Here is a 21384-nt window from a genome sequence, read left to right as displayed (position 1 = left end):
CTTATATGGGGCTAGTCTTGCCAAAACAAGCAGCTAGCAGTGACATTTCTGTGGGCATATGCCCTGAGAGAAGAATGATTTTGTGTTCTGAGTGTGGTCTTGATTTGTGAGTGGCTTGCTGCAGGTATGTGGCATAACTCAGTGCTTTCTGAACATCCTGTAAGAGGAGGGCGGTGCTGCCCTAGTTTGGCTAGGTTTAAAAGCCAGTCACGAGCAAATATTGGAGCAGTGAACAGCGAAAGTGGAGTTTCAGTGGTAGTTGCGGGGGCTGGGACCTCCTAGGAATTGGGTCTGGGAAGAGAAGACTGGCTACTGAGTTAGCACAAGAAGTGACCTGAGGAAGAGAGGAGACAAAGAAGATAGTCAGATGCAGAAACTTTAAGATGTATGTTGGGAAGGAATTTTCCCCCAGGTCAAATTTGCTGTAATCTTGGTGGGTTTTTACATTCTGCAGTATGTGCGCGTAGGCCTCTTGCCAGGATTATGTGGGTATATCTGTCATTTCCCTGCCATTGCAGGGGCCTATGGTATTGGTGCATCCTCCTATTCTCTCCCAGTGACAAATGGTCTAGACTTCTGTGGGCTATAATATTTGGATCTAATTTTGGTTGCTAGGTTTAGCGTGCTGGGTGGTGTTGGCGGCCTTTGAAATACAAGAGGTCAGATGGTCTGACCTTAAACTCTATTACTCTAACTCAGTGATTCTCAAATTTATTTGCTCATTCTCCCCCTTCTTTGTGTCTGTAATTTACACACACCCTGCCACACAAGTACATATACCAATATATGTGGTGGCAGCACTTCACTTGAATCAGTTTCAGCTTCTTTGTTTTTCACTTTTTCTTTTCCTTGTCTCATGAATGAGCCAAGGATCCATTGTGAGAAGAGTAAAAGCAAAATTATGATTGTGGTCCATGCTTGCAATTAAATGTGCACATTGAGTCATAGCAAACGGATTAACATATAGATGGCAATACTTTGTATAATGCTATGCAAAGTTTAACAGAAATCCATCAAAATGCACAGTACCGTGTAAAGTCAAATGCACAGCGCCATCTGAGGCCCTGAAAGGTCTGGAGGGATCAGCTTTGCTAGGTATTCGTTACTGTGGGTAAAATGTACACAGTACATGGTTTTTTCCCCTCCTAAAGCTTCTCATGACCCCAGAATGTATTCCATGCCCCTCCCCGGGAGCCAGCCCCCCAGTTTGAGAATCTCTCCTATAACTTGTTAAAAAGCCCAAATGTCAATATTTCCCAAAGTTCCCCAGTCTTGACACAACTTTAGCAACTCCAAACCAATATATCTGAAACAACATGCTACATTCTTGAAAGTGTAGGGGAAACCAGAAAGTGTTCAATATAGATCTAGCGTTTCTTGTATTTGGCCACGTTTGTTCAATCCTGTTTTCAAAATTGCAGAAGCCTGCTGTAACAAAGGTAAAGAAAATCCCCGTCTATACTTCCTGTTTATAGTTACCCAGAACTCAACTCTTAAGTTGCACCCTCAGGTCATGCACTGTATTTTTAGTATACTTACATAAGCCATCACAGGTGTATTAAAAACATAAGCTCTGGGCTTTGTGCCCCAAAAGGCTTTCTCAATATGCAATCTGTCCTTGTGTATGATACATTTGTATCATTCAGAAACATGTGTAACAATGTCACTATTGAGTTATGGCAAGATCCTTGGGGCAAATTAACACAGTTCTGAGGAGTTAGCCCTTGGTCTGTACCTCATGTGTCCATCAATTGAGATCTTGTTTATATTTCTGCATATACAGAGTCCTAAATAAAACCATGTGATGTCCTTAGCTAAATAAAGGAAATGCCTGGAACTGTGGAGGTTGTAATGTTGGCAATAATGCCTACATTGTTTTGGAATTTACACAACATCAGAAGAAGTTTGCAAATCATCTAGGGCAGAGATAACTATAGGAACTGATAATTCAATACTGTAACATTTCATATTAAGCTCTTTGGTGAAAGGACTATTACTTATATGTTTAATGGTGCCTAGCACAGTGGGGTCCAACTGGGTTGAGGCCTTCATGTGTTACTGCACTATAAATGCAGAGTAATGTGACATGGTTGTCTACTAATAATTTTCAGTTATTTTCAATGTAGCCAATGAACTGTCTTGTGAAACTAAAACATACTAACCACCGAGAACTTAACGACAAAAGTAACCCTACCAACACCACCATACCTCCAGCACATAGGTGGAGACAGGTTTTCTTGATTTTTGGTTTTAATTGTTCTTAATCTCTCTTCAGAGGCACTCATGTAATATAATAAAATTGGTGATATGCAGGAGGGGACTCTTGGGAGCTCCCTGTTTAAAATTTTATAATTTCTTTGAAGGGAAGATTTGGGATGATTTTTCTTGTCTATAAGGGAATTGCTGTCTCTTGGGTACTGCTAACTGATCTTTACCAGAAAATATCTCCTGGGGCTCATAATTATTTCTGAAGAGCATTGGAAACTCTCCAATTGCACCAGCTGCCAGGTAAGGGCTCACCATCGATGGGCTACCTGCTTTAGTATCCATATATGGTACTCTGTGTTTTTTTTTCAGTGAAAAGTATAAACATTTCTAGCAAAGGGCTTTTAATAAAATGTCTAACTGCTGTGGTGTCTCCTTGTTTGATTATAGAAGAGTATTTTTATTTAAATGGGGAAGCTATCTAAACAGATCATCCAGTTTGTTGCCTCTCTTCTACAGGAACCTGAACCCCTGGTTCATGAAGTTCTACAGGCTGAGGAAGAAAATTTTATGGAAGCCCTTGTTAAAATACTTGCAGTATATTATTGAATCAACTGGTAGCAATTCTTCTAGTATCTCAGAAACTATGTCTTTAGCTTAATTTATCAGTTGTGTCTTTGCTTACAACTTCTAAGAGAGTGCATGTAGGTCAGAATATGAATGTCTTCTGCTGGAACTTGTAAAACCAAAAGATGGGATTATCCTGTCCGTTAAAGCCGGGGAATTCATAAAACAGTCTGATCATGCAACAAAGTTTTTGTTTGTCTAGTAGACAAAGGGTATGACCGTTCTCCCCCTCACCCCCTCCCCGGACCTAGCAGCGCAAACAAACTAGTAGAATGTAGCCAGTTAGGGATAGAAGTAGAAGAGAAAACTAGACAAGCTATCAACTAAAGTAAATAAATTGATAACAGCAAAATGGCCTTTAAACCAGGGGGCCTGAAAATTCCCAGCATTTATGGCTACTTGTTTCCAATTAATCTATTTTACCATTTGCCAAAGTTCATTTATTTTTATAGAGAAAGCAGCTACCATTTCCAGCTTTTTTCTCATTATGCCTCACTGTTGTTGAACTTCTTTATTAAAATAGAGCTACTTCAGGTCTAGTCATTCTATTTAAGGAATAAAAATCAGGCAGTGCTTTGAAATATCTTTTTTGTGTGTTACAAAACTTACTCCAAATACCTTTTTGTAAATAATTAACTGAATTTTCAAAAGAAATACTGAGTTAGCTACTAGTGTTCACAGAATGGTGAAAACTATTGTTAGAGACAACACTGAATATGGCATTTAAAAGCTGGATTTTTCTCATAATTTTGGTTGATTCAGGAGAAACCTCTGCAGAAGGTAAAAGTACTGAGGCATTCATTTATTTATAAAAATATGATAATCTAGAATATATAGTTTACATATTGCTCTTAGGAAAGTGCTTTATGTAGTCACTTTAATTTGATAAATGGTTTTATTCTTAATGGGGATATATTTTTGCTAGTGGGGTTTGGATTTCTAATATTCTTGATTGAACACTTGCTATGAAGAGTGAGCTGTTGCTGTGTTGAACCTTGAAATTGACACAGATATAGCACCTCTGGGAAAAGGTTCAGACAGTAACATATGAACATCCCATTTTATTATTTCTGGAACCACTTCCTTTGAGCTCATTCTGCAGCAGTTAAAGAAACAGACTTTAGTTCCATTTTATTTGTAGACCAATCATATAAATTGCAATGGTTGAAGGTACGCAGACTTATAAAAGTAAAAAAGCACTAGGGAATCAAATGCTAGTCTGTAGCGAATATGACCTAAGATAATGCTCTGCATCTCATGTTCCTGGTCCCTCCAGCATGGGATACTGCTTCCTTCATCCTTATTTTCTAGAAGCCAAGATTTCTAACTATTCCCATCACTAGATAATATGACAAGCCACTGATATCCACCTCCCTTACCTTTTTTTTTTTTTTTTTCCTGCAGGCTGTGTCACTTCTAACTGGACCAATCTACTCTTGTCTATATTTTTAGTTTTTCCACTGTAAGGAAGTTACATGCTGTCAGTCTATAAATTCCTGCCATGTAGCTTCCAGAGTGCGGATTGGTTTACAGACTGCTCTCTTGGTAGGACCTCTTTGAATTAAAATGTCCCCTCTTACCGTCTCTTGTTACACCTGTCAAAAGGAATTAGGAATGCAGGTATTTCAAGTTTCTTCTTCGAGTGCTTGTTCACGTCCATTCCACATTAGGTGTGCGCACGCCACTTGCATGAGTGTCGCAAACTTTTTCCCTTAGTGGCTCCCGTCGGTGGGGGGCCCCCTGAGTGGCCCCACTGCGCCGTGCATATATACCTCTGCTGGCCCAACCCCCTCCTGTTCCTTCTTGCCATCCATGGTGGAATTGGAACAACCTCTCTCTCTCTCTCGTATGAGAGCAGTCCCTTAGCGTTTCTCAGAGTTAAATAGCTGCTATCAGTTAGTTAGCATACCTTTGTTGTGGACACTTAAGTGATTAGGTGCTTGGAGGCTTCCAGCACCTGCCCCGGGCTGCGGGGCATGCTTCAGGCCCACGGGTTTAAGGCTTGTACCACGTGCCGCAAGCCTATGCCATTTAGTGACCCCCACGACTCGTGTCTACGTTGCCTGGGAGAAGAGCATCAAACTGAGCAGAGTAAGATTTGCAAGGCATTCCAGCCAAGAACAAAGAAAGAAAGAGACTTTCGTTTGAAGCAGTTGTTGGAGGCCACATTGCAGCCACTGGGCCCAGAGCACATGACGTCGGCTCCGGCTTCCTCGGTGCATAGTGCTCCAGAGTCGTCGAGAGACCCAGCAGTGGCTAAACACCAAATGCTGTCGGTCCCAGAGCACCAGACTAGGCCCCCGGCACTGCTTGTCCTCCCCAGTGCGACCCACAGCGCAGCTGGAAGGAAGGTACGGACATTCCCAGTATAGGAGGCCAGCGCCTTCCAAGGCCCTGAGCACCGATAAGAATGGGAAGGCCGCTGTCCTGGCCACGGTGGCTCTGGCACCACAAGTCCCACCGAGTCCAAGCCTAAGTGACCTCAGTGTGGACGGTGGGCTCGAGGACATAATGGATCAGCCCTCCACGCTTGGCACCTTTGAGGCGGTGAAGGACCTCATTGAGCTGTCAGGGGCGAGCCACCTCCCATACAGGGAGAATCCTCTGCCACCCCATGCCACGAGTGCTGTCGACGGGTAAGCCGGCAATGGTGTGCCATTCGAGGACACCGTCCTGGAATCGCTCCTGGAGTTGGTCCCAGTCGAGCTCCGCATCCACGGACTCCCAGTTATCCACGGAAGGGGCACAACGCTCTCCAGCACCACTCAAGAGACCGGCATCGGAGAAGTCAAGACGGCCCTCGCCAGAGGACTCCCTCAGATGCCGATCCTAGTCCCACTAATGCTGGCGCCGATCCCAGTCCGGATCCCGGTTCCGGACCTGGGGATATTGGTACCGGTCCCGCTCCCATTGGGTTCGGAGCCGCTCGTCGATCTCCCGCCAGCACAGATCGTCGGCACCGCTGTGGCCTTCGTAGTCGGTGTTGCCACAGTCCAGCGCAGACTCCAGCCATTACGGTTACTTATACCGTGCTCCAGACAGCAGGGACCCTCAGACGGGTTGGCATCCCCAGTGGGGGCCTCCAGGTCATTGGCCCTTCTGGACTCCTTGGGCCTATCAACAGCGCCAAGGGGCCCTGTCCAGGGCAAGCAACTCGGTGCAGCGGTCCCGGTTCCTGCACCGATGCCTGACTGTGCCGGAAGCTACAATATCCAGGCCTCCAGCATCCCCCCAGGATAAACCAGCACCGAGTCCGGTGCCACCCCAAGGTCTCCCGCACCGGCCTGAGCTGGAGGGCCCTCCATGGGAGAGCGAAAGCAGGAGGACCAGCCAGAGGGCGTTGAGCAGCTGCTAACCTCCTCGTCATCCCCGGATGAGGCGGTGGCGGGTACAGCGGTATCCGGCCCTCCACCGATAGACCACAGAGCCCACCAGGAGCTACTGCGTAGGGTCGCCCAGAACTTGGGGTTGCAGAACGTGGGGATGGTTGAGCAGAAGGACCCCATGGTGGACACTTTGAGCCCCAAAGGTCCATCTAGAATAACGTTTCTGCTCATTAAGACCATCCAATCGAATTATAAGACTATATGGCAGATCCCGGCCTCTAGTGCTCCAACGGCCAAAGGTGTGGAGCGCAAATACTTTGCCCTGTCAAAGGGCTACAAATTCTTCTTCTGCCATCCAAGTCCATGCTCCCTGGTGGTCTTGGTGGTGAATGAAAGGGAGCACCATGGACAACAGGCCCCGGCCCCTAAGGCTAAGGAGGCAAAATGCCTGGACCTTTTTGGCAGAAAGGTGTACTCCTCACAGGGCCTTCAATTGAGGATTGCTAACCAGCAGTCCATCCTCAACAGGCATAATTTTAACTACTGGGTGGCAGTGGGGAAGTTTAAGGACAACCTCCTGCAAGGTTCCCAACAGAAGTTTACGGCTCTGGTGGACGAGGACAAGTAGCCAAGACCTCTCTCCAGGCCTCCCTGGATTTGGCAGATGCAGTGGCTAGAACAATCGAGTCAGGGGTGGTCATGAGGCGCTCGGTGTGGCTTCAGGAGTCAGGCTTGCTGCCTGAGGTCCAGAATACGCTTAAGGACCTCCCTTTTGAAGGGTCCGGGCTCTTTTCAGAACAGACCAATGCGAGGCTGCATGCCCTCAAGTCCTTGAGGCTTACGCTTAAGTCGCTGGGTATGCACACCCTGGCGGCCCAGAGGAAGCCCTTTAAGCTGCAGCCTCCCCCTCAACGCCAGTACCAGCATCGCCATAGGCATGAGCCTTACCGTAGGCGAGGCAGGGATAACAGGCGACAGCGCAATAATAACAATAATGCGCCAGGTCAGAACCAAGGTCAGCACAAATCCTAGCCAGGCACTAAGCCAGGCTTTTGAAGGTGTGCTCAGGGACAGCGTACCAGACCAGCCACCGGATCCGTCCCTTTGTTTACTGAACCGCCTGTCCCGTTTCTCCTGTTCATGTTCCAGCATTATGTCGGACCGTTGGGTCTTACGCACGGTACGTAACGGGTACTCACTGCAATTCTCTTCCTTCCCTCCCTGCCTCCCTCCCAGCCCACTTCCCCGTCCCTCTTCAGGGACCCCTCTCACAAGCATCTCCTAGAGAAGATGGTTCGCTTGCTGCTAGAGGCAGGGGCGATAGAGGCGGTGCCACACGGCCTAAAGGGGAAAGGTTTCTACTGGTACTTCCTCATCCCCAAGGCCAAAGGGAGCCTTCGTCCCATTTTAGACCTGCACGGACTCCATAAGTTCCTGGTCAAGGCCCGGTTCCTCATGGTGTCTCTGGGCATCATCCTCCCTTCCCTGGATCCGGGGGGCTGGTATGCTGCCCTCGACATGAAGGACGCATACTTTCATATCGCCATCAACCCAGCACATCGGTGGTTCCTGCGCTTCACCATGGGCCAAGAACATTAGCAGTTTGCGGTTCTCCCGTTTGGTCTAGCCGCGGCCCCACAGGTGTTCACGAAATGTATGGCGGTAGTGGTGGCCTTCTTACGGAGGCAGAGGATCTGGGTTTACCCGTACCTTGATGACCGACTCTTGGTGGGTCGATCTGAAACGGAAGTGCAGGGCCACATGGAGGTGGCCCTGAGATTGTTTCACGAGCTGGGGCTCCTGGTCAACATCCCCAAGTCCACTCTCGTGCCCACGCAGAGTGGAATTCATAGGGGCGGTCATGGACGCGGTGCAAGCCCGAGTAAGCCTTCCAGTATCCCGATTCTGGGCTATCCAGCAAGCGGTTACCTCCCTGCCCCAGTTTCCAACTACAACAGCCAGGTTGACCAGGGTGCAAGCAACTTCCATGGCTTTCCTGGTGCAGGTCCCGATCCAGGAGATTTGCAGAGCAGCCACCTGGTCCTCAGTGCACACCTTCACGACCCACTACGTGGTCAACCAACAGGCCAGAGAGGACGCGGCAGTTGGCAGAGCTATTCTCCTATCAGTTGTTCTGTGACTCCTACCCTCCTCCAGAGGTAAGTCTGTGATTCACCTAATGTGGAATGGACGTGAACAAGCATTCGAAGAAGAAAAGACGGTTACTTACCTTCTCGTAACTGTTGCTCTTCAAGATGTGGTGTTCACGTCCATTCCACCACCCACCCTCCTACCCCTCTGTCGGAGTTGCTGAGAATAAGGACCCGGAGGGGGTTGAGCCAGCAGAGGTATCTATGCACGACACAGTGGCACCACTCGGGGGGCCCCCCGCCGACCCAATGGAAGCTGCTAAGGGAAAGTTTCGGATGCTTGTGCATGCAGTGCACGCACACCTAATGTGGAATGGACATGAACAACACATCTCGAAGAACAAGAGTTACAAGAAGGTAAGTGACTGTCTTTTGTTTAGTACAGCAATATGTTAATTCAATAAGTATTAATCAAGCCTGATGATGTCAATAATAGTTACTAGTAAGTAGTAGTTACTTTCCTTTGTTCTAACAAAAAAAAAATGCAGGGATGCCAATCTTGCTTGGGGCAGAAGGCCACATTCCATGTTAAGTGATAGACCGTGGACTGGAATGTAACTTAGGATTCAGTTCTCCAGTCCCCAGCAATTTCCCGCTGATGTCACAGTTAGGGCTTGTTTACACTTGCAAGTTTTGTCAACAAAAACTGCCTTTTTGCAACAAAACAGCAATGCCATATGCACTGCAAGGTCACTGTTTTAAAAAAACAAAAGAAAAAACCCTAGTTTTTGGGAAAAAAAACCCTGCGAGACTTTTCTTTTCCCCTCCCTTTATTGTCGACAAACAGCCAGTGTAGACACCACAGTTTTCCCCCCGATTTTATTGGCCTCCAGAAAGTACCCCACAATTCCCCTGCTGCCGCTCTGGTCAGCGGTTTGAACTCTGCTGCCCTGCAGCCAACCCACTCCCCCTTGCAGGCCTTGGGACTTTTAAAACTCATTTCCTGTTTGCTGGCTTCCCAGAGGAGCTTCCTGGGTGAGCATACCCCAAACGTGCTCCCTCTTGGACCACCACTGAGTTGTTGGATCTGATCAGTATATGGGGAGAGGAGTCTGTTCAGTCGCAGCTGCAAGTGACCCATAGGAATCAGGACACATATGGGCAAATGTCTCGAGGCTTATGCGATAAGGACTGTGATCGGGACACGCAGCAGTGCAGAGCGAAGATAAAGGAGCTGAGGCAGGCGTACCACAAAGCGCGGGAGGCGAACCATCGCTTCATGGTGCACCGAAGACCTACTGCTTCTATAAAGAGCTGAATGCTATCCTCGGTGGTGACCCCACCTCCGTTGCCAATTGCCCCGTGGATACTTTGCAGGCAGCAGAAAGAGGGGGTAACCTGGAGGCTGAAATTCAGGATGAAGAAGTTGAGCTAGAAGAGGTTAATGTGCTCCCGGAGGGGTCGCCTGGTGGGGCAAGGAGCCAGGAACTTTTCTCCACTCCAGAAGTGCTCAATGGTGACCAGGAAGCCGATGAGACTCCAGGTAAGTTGCTGTGGCTTGTGTAGGAAATCGAAAACTTGGAGGCAGGTAGTGTGTAGCTAATCTGTATGGCCAAGCAAGGTGTCAATGGACATCGAGACCTGCAGGGAATCCTCTAGAGAGAGGCTCTGGAAAGTTTCCAAGAGGTACTTGTTAATCCTCTACCTCAGATTCCAAGGGAATGCAGTCTCGTTAGGTTCCCCATTGTAGGAAACTGTACCATGCCATTTAGCAGTCACTGGAGCTGGGACCAACGTGGCACAAAGCTGAGCTGCATATAGACTGGGGTGAAAGCCGCAAGCATTCAGAAACTAGTCACCCTCATTAGCGAGGTGTCAGCCAGCAGGTGGGCCACCTGTGAAAAATTGTGAGATAATTTTAAAATGAGTTCCCTGCAAGCCGAGACCTTTTTGTCCATATGCACAACTGCCTTCCCCCCCACACTCCCGAAACTCACCATGATTGGGGTGCTTGTGGAGCTGTGGGCCTGCCTCGAGTCTCAGAGAGAAAGTGATTTCTACTAGCAAAATCCCCTTTTTACTAAAACGTTTCAATCGTTTGTTGGAATGTAACAATCTTGAATGTAACCTCTTCTGTTCAGCACAGCCCTTGAAGAACTCACCACGTACCCCCGCAGACCGGCCGCGACCGATAAGAAAAAATCCTAGGCGCAGCAAAGAAGAGATGTTCTGCTAGGTGCTGCCGCGTGATGAGAGACAGGCCAGGGCACAGAAATAGTGCTGGGAAGCCAAAAGGCAGGACAGAGAAGAGACTGCTGCTTTTGCTCTGCAAGCGACGGAGGGGATGGTAAAAGTTATGGAGGATCAGACGGAGATGCTCAAATCATTGATACAGCTATAGACTGAGCAGATCCGAGTTCGAGCACCTCTGTAGCAGATGCACAATTCTTTGCTAACCCCACCCCCTTCTATGCCCACACATTCCTTTTCACTCCACAGCACGCCTGAGTTTCCCCATCACTCCACCCCCCCTTACAGCTTGCACAATGATAGCTGGAGCGACACACAGTTGTGAGGTTTTACCCTTTTTAACAATAAATAAAGGCAAAGGTATTTAATGGTACAGTGTTTTTATTCTGTGTTCTACAAAAGCGTGTACAGCAATCAATTCACTCTCAGGTACAGGCTTCGGAAGCATTGTGTTGCACGGATCTTGGGCCTCAAAATTGTACATGGATGCAACAGGGAAGCAACTCCAAAGCAGACGTGTTACTGCCCCTCATTGTCAAAGTGGTTCCTCAAACCCTCTCTGATGTTAATAGCAGCCCTCTGGGCTCCTCTGACAGCCCTAGCATCTGGCTCTTCAAACTGTGCAGCCAAGCGCTCTGCCTCAGTGCTCCACACCTGAGCAAACATTTCACCCTTCGATTCCCACAGATTATGCAAAGTGCAGCAGGTGGCTATGACCAGGGGAATATTCTCCTCGGTAAAGTCTAGCCTGCCATTGAGACACCTCCAGCGAGCTTTCAAATGGGCAAAGGCACATTCAACTACCATGCGGCACCTGCTCAGCCTGTTGTTAAACGCTCCTTGCTGCTGACAGGTGTCCTGTGTAAGGTTTTATGATCCAGGGCTTGTAAGGGGTAAGATGGATCTCGGAGGATTACTATGGGTATTTCCACATTCCCCCACTGTGAACTTGTGGCCTGGAAAGAAAGTCCCTACCTGCAGCTTTCTGTACAGGCCACTGTTCCTGAAATGCATGCATCATGCACCTTTCCAGACCAGCTTGCACTGATGTACGTGAAAAGCCCCTGGTGATCCACAAGCACCTGCAACACCATGGAGAAGTATCACTTTCTATTAATGTATTCAGAGGCAAGGTGGTCTGGCACTAAAATTAGAATGTGTGCGCCATCAATTGCCCCACAACAGTTAGGGAAACCCATCTCTGCAAAGCCATCCACTATGTCATGCACATTTCCCAGAGTCATGGTCCTATGCAGCAGGATGCAATTTATTGCCCTGTACACTTGGAGTAATAAAGCCCCAACAGTGGACTTTCCTACTCAAAATTGATTTGCGACTGACCCGTAGCAGTCTGGATTCGCCAGCTTCCACACAGCGATTGCAACACACTTCTCTACCGAAAGGGCAACTCTCAATCTGGTGTCCTTGTGCCACAGGTCAGGGGCCAGCTCACCTCATAGCTCCATGAGGTTGCTTTATGCATCCTAAAGTTCTGTACCCACTGGTCGTCATCCCACATCTGCATGACAATGCAATCCCACCAATCAGTGCTTGTTTTCCTAGCCCAAAAGCAATGCTCTGCCATATGCAGCTGCTCTGTGAATGCACAAAGCACTGATAAGTTGTTGCTGTCCATATCGCACTTGGGTGCCTGCAATTCATCCTCTGTTAACTTTGCAAGTAACTGTGCTGCCATGTGCGATGTCCTCATGACAGCTAACAGCGCATAGGAGGGAAGTGCAGGTTCCATCCTCTCTCATTGCAGATGCTGACACGCACTACAAAAGAATGACAGTTGGAAAAATGGCGCAAAAGAAAGCCAGAGACCTTTGGAGGGGTGGGATACAAAGCGGTGCATGATAGTACATTTTGCACATCCCAGGACACCTAGCGATGGATGGTGTCACTAGGCACTGTGGGATACATACCCACAGTCCATTGCTCTCACTCTTGACAAAGGTGCCCTTTGAATGTGGACACGATCTGTCGACAGAGGGAACAAATGTAGTCATGCTTTGGCAACTTTGCTTTTGTTGATTTCCCCTTGTTGGCATTAGTTTCATCGAAAAAACTTGCCAGTGTAGACAAGCCCTTAGGTCAGGGGTCTCAAACTCCTGGCCCCCAGGCCATCTGTGGCCGGAGAACCTCCCCAATGTGGCCCCTGGGACTCCAGCAATTTTGGTCTCTCCCTTCCAGAGCCTGTATCCCAATCCCCTACCCCAGACCTCCTCCCACACCCAAACTCCCTCCCAGAGCCTTCGGTGGGGGGGGAGGAGTTTTGAGGGGGGCAGGTTCTGGGTGTTAGATTTATTACAACCATAAGGCCTAGAACTCTTTTTAGATGAAAACTGAGGTTCTAGACCATCTGAATGTGTCTAGCATGCAACATAAATAGATCAAGGGCTGAATCCATCCCTTAGGCCATAAATTTTGACATCCCCTTTCTAAATATATTACCTTTTTAGTTTCACTGAATCTGCCCATTTCTTGTAGTATAGGACAAGGTGAAAAGAAATGTCTTTGGTTTTCAGTATAATTACTAACAACTAGGCAAGTCAAGTATAAGTTTAAAGGGTAAACGGTTGCAGAATTGGACCACATGTATGAACCCTAGGTACCTACAGAGCATTCAGCCAAGCCAATTAATTTCAAATTAATCCAGAAAGCACTGTTATATGCATGGGATAAATTTGTAATGAACAAAACATAATTAAATCTTTTGTAGATAAGCCTTGTGATTTGCCACTCATAGAAAATGGGAAGATAGCTCAGTATTATTATAGTTTCAAAAGTTATTATTTTCCAATGAGTAAAGAGAAAAAGATTTCCTACACCTGCGTGGCTGGCTATACAACTGAATCTGGGAGTCAAGATGCAAGGATAACATGCACAGCAACAGGATGGTCGCCAGCACCAAAGTGTTATCGTAAGTCAATTTCATTGGCCTTTTTTGTTTCCTGTGGACACTAATGGATTTCACCAAGAGGGTGTAGTAATGAAACCATAAATTAGGGAAAAATTAGGAAGTGGAACTGGATATTGACAGTGTTTTTTTTTACCTCTCTCTGAAAATTGGTACCAAACCCAGCAATATTGCCTTTTTGTGAAATCAGATAAATTCATAGAGGATAGGTGCATCAAGGGCTCTTAGCTAGGATGGGCAGGGATGGTGTCTCCAGTCCCAGTTTGCCAGAAACTGGGAATGGGCAACAGGGATGGATCACTTGATGATTACCGGTTCTGATTAACCTTCTGAAGCACCTGGCATTGGCCACTGTCGGAAGACAGGATACTGGGCTAGATGGATCTTTATTCTGACCCAGTATGGCTGTTCTTATGTTCAGAACATCCCTATTTATTTTATATTTTCAGTGTTTGTGTTTTCATTATTATTTTTATTCAAGGGGTACTGGATTCCCCTTCCATCCTCCATGATGAGCAAATGACCAATTTCAGTCAGATTTTAGTTCACATTGCCTCCCCTCATCTTCAGTAATTTTGCCTCTTACAGGTGGAAACCCTCCCCCAATACAGAAATTTCCTGGCTCATCAGCAGGGGTTAAACAAAGTGAAAGCTACACTTTGGCATCAGTAGGAGTTGCCTGCAGGTGACTGGTTGGCTGCTTCCTCAGTCAGTAAGAGCATCTCAGAGAGTATTTAGGGTGTTACCCAGGGTTTTCAGAACCCAAAGCAGTGGTAACTTGACTGTTTCTCTTCAGGCAGTGTCAGGAATAAATCAATCGAGACACAGCTCTTCTGTCTGATAAATGATTGGTACAAACAAGAATGCTTTAACCTAAAACTACTTTATTAGCTTTCACGTGCACACAAAAAAGTGCTCTAGCAGTAGGTTCAGAGCATCCTACACATTTATATTTACCCAAAGTCTGAGATGGTTTTGAATAATAAACAACTAGAATTACGTGCGCCCTCCTTCCATCCAGCCATTAGGGAGTTTAGGTGCCAGCTCCTTGCCCAAAGAAAAGCTTCGTTGGATTGCTCCAAAGTGTATCCTTTTGCCTAATCTTTTATAGCTAACTTAAACTAAGCACATAACTCATCGCGACTTGTAGTGGGTCACCACAGTAACCCCAATGGGTCACCAATTCTCCTAATTTAAGCAACATACTCATTTATCTCTTAACAAAGCATTTTGTGTATCTCTAGTCATAACATTAAAATTTATACGTAGGGGCGCTTAAAACCAAGGACTGTTCAAACATTCCTTCCATTCTCATGGTACATTAACTCTGTCCCCCCTCCCATTCTCATTAGCAGAAACTGCAAACATACAGCTGTTTGGCCTTGCCTCTCAAAGCCCTAAGATTATTTATAGCTATGTGGTATTTGGTTTTCAGCTAGCAGTGGCTGGACATACAAAATGGCTGACTGCAGTAATGTCAGGTTCCAGAGTTACACACAGTAATATCAAGTTCTGAGGTTATGGAGGAGTGGGGAGAACATCTGTGCCTCGTAAAATAAATTGTAAAAACACTGAACTCTTTCTTGCTCTCCTTGTGCTCTCATCTGCTTATGATCTGCTGATGGTCATCAGTTCCCTTCCTGGTGACCTTTATTTGCTGCTGGGAGAGAACTCTCACTATGTCTTTGCAAGTGCTCCTATTTTACTCACTGGGAGAGAGTCTTATAGCTTGGAAGGTGAGTAATTTCTCCAATTCTCAGGACTCACTGTGTGCACTGCAGTTTCAGTAGTGATCTGGAACAGAATAAAGAGAATAGTTAAGACTGGCAAGAAAGAAGATTGTGTGAACCCCACCACTGTCTAGCTTCACCAAACTAGGTGACTTTTATCTTTCTAATTTCAACATTTAAAATACCTATTTGATATTGGGTTTTTTGTTACTATGTCAGGAGAGTAACCAGATAGAAAAATCGTTGGGCTCGTTATCTCCTCACTGTAGGCAAATATAGGAAGCAGACAAATCCCTATGTACATATATACTTAAGTTACAGAGAAGCATAATACTCTGTCAGTTGCCTCCTTCTAATCAACCTACTTATTTTCATGTAGAAAAATGTAGGAAACCTCTCTTGGAAAATGGCATCTTCTCTGATACAAAAGTGTCCTACAAAATATGGGAACAATTACTGTACAGATGTGCTCCCGGCTATCAAACTCCAGGAGGTAATGCTAAAGAAACAGTGCAATGTCTTCCAGAAGGATGGTCTTCTCACCCAAGCTGTGCTACAAAGTTTGGTATGAATTTACATTCCTCTTTATAATTGACTTTCTTTGTATCTTTGCTGCTATACAATACCATTACAGCTGGAGTCTCCTTGTGTTAGGGCAGCTTTTAAACTCACTGTGGCAAATTTTCAGCTGGTTGAAATCAATGGGGCAACATCAATTTGCATTAGATGACGATAGTCCCCATTGGGACTACTCACATCACATGCATAAAGTTAAGCCTGCATGTAAAGGCGTATATAGGATCATGGGCCAAATAGGTAGATAATTGCTTAAACGATTGAAACCGTCCACATTTTCTAATGAGGTTAGGGATAGTATAAATACTGTTTTACATTGAATGCTTCTGTGTCCTTCCACTGTTAGGATATTAACTTCAGAAAGGGAGCTACTATACAAACACCATAGCATTGAATGACAGTGGGTGATAATCTCTATTGATGTCACATTAATACTAACTTACAATGTAAAAGTGTGGCAGTGAATAATTAAACTTAAATGTGTAGACTTATCTATAGATTATGTTTTAATTATATTAATTACTTAATGTAACAGGGTCCACGACCCACCCCTCTTCCTGGGGCCCGCTTTCTGCCTCCAATAAGTCTCAGGGAGGCTTCAGGGTTGTGCAACACCTGTGTCTTTATTTACCTACAGTTATCCCATCACCAGTGTCTATCTGTTTACAAGGCTTGCAGGATTAGTCACCTCCTTTACAGGCAGAGTCAGCCTTCAGCTAGGAGGCCTCCAGTTCCCTCCCTGACTGACTGGCTTCTCCCTGGCTGCCCCCAGCCTTCTGGCTTCCTCCAGCCCTTATAGCCCTTGGCTTGTCAGGCCAGCAGGTGTTGCCAATCCTCAGGCTGGCATCAGACCTTTTCCATCAGCCCCAATCTGCTTCCCTTGATTGGAGCTGACTGGGCAGGGGCTAATTAGGTGCTTTTGCCATAGCATCCTGCTACACTTAAGCATTCCCAGTTATCACTTAGAGGGTTAACAGGTTCTTCGAGTGCTTGCTCATATCTATTCCAGTTAGGTGTGCGCGCGTGCTGCGTGCACAGATGTCACAAACTTTTTTCCCTAGCAGCTACCCCTCGGGCCAGCTGTGGAGCCCCCTGGAGTGGCGCCGATAAGGTGCTCTATATATGACCCTGCTGGCCTGACCCCCCTTCAGTTCCTTCTTACTGCCAGTGACAGTTATTGGAACAGTGGTCTCTTGTTCACAAGTGCTCCACTACTCCCTAGCTACTCTACTTATCTCTCTTGTTAGTTAAATGTTAGTTATTTGTTATCTTTAGTGTTACGTATAGTCGTTAACGCTTGAAGGGGTTTCCCTCTTCAACGAATGCCCTATGGGGCATGCCGTCCCAGGGCTTCAAACCTTGCAGCTCCTGTGGCAAGTCTAAGCCCACGGGCGACTCCCACGACTCCTGCCTTTGGTGTCTGGGAGAGGCCCATCAGGTGGATAAGTGCAGGATTTGCAAAGCATTTAAACTTTGCACTAGAAAGGAGAGGGACATTAGACTCAAACAACTCCTCATGGAGTCTGCTCTCCGTCCACCACAATACTTGGCCCTGAGTGCCTTGTGCGGAGCGCTCCTCCAGCGGTGCTGTCTACAGCGCCGAAAAAGGACTCGGCATGCCCCTCTAGCGCCCGGCGGTCTCCTGGGGCCCAAAAGCGCTCTCCCCGGCACTGTTCTCACTCTCCAGCCACCCGTAAGAAGCAGGCCATGGAGAAACCCCACAAAGGCCCGAGGTGGTAGTCGCACCTCCGATAGGACACGGTGCAGACCAGGGACATAAGGCTAACAGACCTTCCAGTCGGCCTCATCCTGCATGAGCCTCTGCCTCTCCGGGAAGCCCTGTACCGCCGGACTTCCTGCAGCTGTAGGTTGAGGAGGTCATGCTGCCTTCCACACCCGACAACTTTGAGGCCTCCAGAAGGCTCATTGAGATGACTGCGCCCAAGTCTCCGGTCTCGAGACCTACACCATCTTGAGCCTTGGCACGGTAAAGAGGCAAACTGGCTATCTTTGGGCTGTCTGCCCCCAGACCAGCACCACTGTGCTGCTCTGAGTCCCGGTACCGCACCCATGCTCTGCACCGGTCCGTCTCGTGGCGTCGGTCTGACTCGCCGCACTGGTCTCACAGCCTCAATCCTTAGAGCTGCTCCCGCTTGAGGTGGTCATCGGCTGACATGTCGTGGTCCTGCTCGAGGTCTTGGTCAAGGTCTGAGACCTTGTGGCACCGCTTGAACGGACACTGTTCCGTGCAGCGGTACAGCTCCCCATCGTATCACCGCACCTCTCCATGAGACTGTTCGTGAAACTGCTCTCCCTCGCGGCACCGCTCTCCACTGGCATGGCACCATTCCCCGGCACAGCACCAGTCGCAGTGGCACTCCCGTGGCCGCTCTGCACCGAGGCGAAGTCCAACATCTCAGCGCTGGTCGATCTCCCAGTACCACTCTTCACAACGGCACTGCCGATCACTGTCTGGATCTCATCACTCTGCATGGTACCCATTCCACCCATCAGGGGAAGTGGAACCCCCCCAGCACAGCGTACTGCCCCTCTTTGGCCGTCCAGCTCCCAGTCACCCTCTCCCAGGTCGGGTAGGGCATCGGAGGCAGCCCGATCACATCTGGGCAGTCTCAGACGGGATGCTTCAGCACCCTGCTGGCAGCCCCAGTGGCAGTTCTGGACTCCTTGGGTGTACCACCAAGCCCAGGGCGCCCCTCCAGGCGTCCCTCCACCATCACGTTCTGGGTCCTGTATTCCCGAGGCAGCCGTCAGTCGTCGTCCTGCACAAACCCCAGTGAAGGCTACACCCTGGGCCCAGGAGGAACCTGAACCAGTGGACCAAGGGGCTGTCTCAGACCCAACCCTGCTGGTCACCACCTCCTCATCCTCTCCTGATGAGGCAGTGGTGGGTACATCCGCATCCATCCCCCCACCCATGGACAATCGGGCCCTACAGGAACTCCCATGGCAAGTGGCCTTAAACATGAATTTCCAGGTGGAGGAGGTCATAGAAGAAGAGGACCCCATGGTGGACATTCTGACACCAGAGGGGACCTCTAGGGTGGTGCTGCCCGTTATAAAGACCATTCAGTCAAATGCCAAAACAATCCGGCAAACTCCGGTCTCCATTCCCGCCATGGCCAAAGGGTCTGAAAGAAAGTACTTTGTCCCCACTAGGGGACACTAATACCTTTTTACCCATTTCCCCCCCCCCCCATGCATAGCCTGAAAGATTCAAGGAACACAATTAAGTCTCTAGGCATGCATACCCTGGCGACTCAAAGAAAGCCGTTTAAGCCCCAGCTCACCCAGCAGCAATCTTTCCCCACTAGACTCAGGCAGGACTTCTCCTGCAGGAGGAGTAGATACACCAGGCTCAGACCATCGTGTCCTCCCTCTGAACAGGGCCAGGGACAGTCCAAGCCCGCTCCAGGCCCTAAGCACCCATTTTGAAGATGCGCATGAGGACGGATTACCAGTCCATATCCTAGCGAGTTATCTCTCTTCCTGAACAGTCTATTCCGCTTCTACTGTGCACGATCCCTTATTACATCGGACCAGTGGGTCCTCCGCATGGTAGAGGCAGGCTATTCTATCCACTTCTGCTCCTTCCAGCCCTCCCACACCCCCTTGCCCATTCCTCTTCAGGTATCCCTCTCACAAGCAACTCCTGATTCAGGAGGTCCAGTCCCTCCTCGCTCTAGGAGCAGTGGAGAAGGTACCTTGGGAGCTCAGAGGCAAGGGTTTCTACTCATGCTACTTCCTCGTTCCCAAGGCAAAGGGGGGGTCTACGGCCCATTCTGGACCTAAGGGAACTCAACAAGCACATCGTCAACTCAAAGTTCTGCATGGTCTCCTTGAGCACGATCATCCCCTCCCTGGATTTAGGAGACTGGTATGCCGCCCTCGATATGAAGGACACTTATTTTCACGTTTCAATCAACCTGTTTCACAGACGTTTTCTCCATTTCATAGTAGAGAAGACACACTATCAGTTCATGGCTCTCCATTTGGCCTGTGTACCAAATGCATGGTAGTCGTGGCAGCCTTTCTTCGCCTCCTTCATGTGCATGTTTGCCTGTACCTAGACGACTGGCTCATACGAGGCCGGTCTCGTCAGCAGGTAGAATCACAGGTACAATTGGTCTGGGACATGTTTGACTGCTTAGCTGTTATTCTGAATGTCAACAAGTCTGTTCTCACCCCAAAACGAACAATAGAGTTAATTTGGGGCAGTCCTGGATGCAAACCAGGCGAGAGCATTCCTCCCAGAGGCCCATCATCTAGCCCTCACACATGTGATCACCGGCCTTTGCAACTTTCCCACCACCATGGCGAGACAGTGCCTCAAGCTGCTTGGCCACATGGCATCCTGCACCTACGTGGTGCAGCATGCCAGGTTGCAGCTCAGGCCCCTGCAGGCGTGGCTTGTGTCCATGTATTACCCGGGCCACGACAGTCTGGACATGATGCTGACCGTTCTGGGACATACCCTTGATTCCCTACAATGGTGGCTGGACCCCCGCATGGTAAGCACCGGAGTACCGTTCCACCTCCCCCAGCCCACTCTGACATTGGTAACGGATGCGTCAGCACTCGGCTGGGGAGCACATCTCGGGAGTATGACGACTCAGCGCCTATGGCAAGTAGAGGAACTGGCTCTACATATCAACATCAAAGAGCTCAGGGCAATCCACCTCTCATGCCATGAGTTCCTGTCCTGCTTGCAGGGCTACTGTGTAGCAGTGCTGACAGATAATACCACGGCCATGTTTTACATAAACGAGCAAGGTGGAGCCTGGTCATCTCCTCTCTGCCAGGAAGCTCTCCTTCTATGGGAATTTTGTTTAGCCCACTCCATCCTTCTCCAAGCCTCATACCTGCCAGATGTTCAAAACGTACTGGTGGACAGCTTGAGCAGGCAGTTCCTCACACACGAATGGTCGATTCGGCCAGACATCATCCACACCATCTTCTGCGGCTGAGGGTTTCCCCAAATTGACCTGTTCACCACACGGGTCAACAGGAAGTGCCCAACCTTTTGCTCTTTCTGGGGTCACAGCCCGGGCTCGATTGCGGATGCCTTCCTGATCCCATGGTCCGGTCAACTACTATATGCCTTTCAGCCATTTCCTCTCGTCCACAAGGTGATTCTCAAGGTACTCAGGGACAAGATGGATGTCATCCTGGTGGCCCCAGCTTGGCCTCACCAGTGCTGGTACCCCACCCTCATGGACCTATCGATCCGGTCACCGATCCGCCTACCTCTCACTTCCAACCTTATCTCACAGAATCACAGTTGCCTCCTCCACCCGGACCTTCAGTCGCTTCACCTCATGGCCTGGAGGATCCGTGGTTGAACCAAGTTGAGCTCGCCTATTCGGACCTGTGAGGCAGGTGCTCCTGGAAAGCTGCAAGCCTTCTACCAGAACCACTTAGAAAACCGTTTCCACTTTGCTTTGTATCTGGTGTGCCCAATGGCAGGTACTCCCACTCCAGGCTTCAATCCTGTGCATCCTGGACTATTTGGTGCATCTGAAAGATCAGTGCCTGGCATTCGGTTCTCTTAAGGTTCACCTTGCGGCTATTTTGGCATTTCACCCAGGCGTTTCTGGGTGCTCAGGGTTTACACACCCTATTGTGGGATGTTTCCTAAA

At 48.3% G+C, this 21384-nt stretch overlaps 1 protein-coding gene across 1 annotated transcript in view; it reads left to right on the top strand.

Annotated features, from left to right (window-relative positions):
* The first annotated feature begins 3548 nt into the window (after nucleotides 1–3548).
* Nucleotides 3549–21384, top strand: part of LOC140915987 (coagulation factor XIII B chain-like) — a 46141-nt gene continuing 28305 nt past the window's right edge. Inside the window, exons 1-3 of the mRNA XM_073356731.1 lie at nucleotides 3549–3612; nucleotides 13224–13424; nucleotides 15531–15716. Of these exons, the coding sequence (XP_073212832.1) occupies nucleotides 3549–3612; nucleotides 13224–13424; nucleotides 15531–15716 (451 nt within the window). The remainder of the gene's footprint in view (nucleotides 3613–13223; nucleotides 13425–15530; nucleotides 15717–21384) is intronic.

This window comes from Lepidochelys kempii, chromosome 8 (assembly GCF_965140265.1).
Source record: "Lepidochelys kempii isolate rLepKem1 chromosome 8, rLepKem1.hap2, whole genome shotgun sequence".
NCBI lineage: Eukaryota > Metazoa > Chordata > Testudines > Cheloniidae > Lepidochelys > Lepidochelys kempii.
Note: the sequence above shows the minus strand (reverse complement) of the source record. Positions and strands in the feature narration are given on the sequence as shown.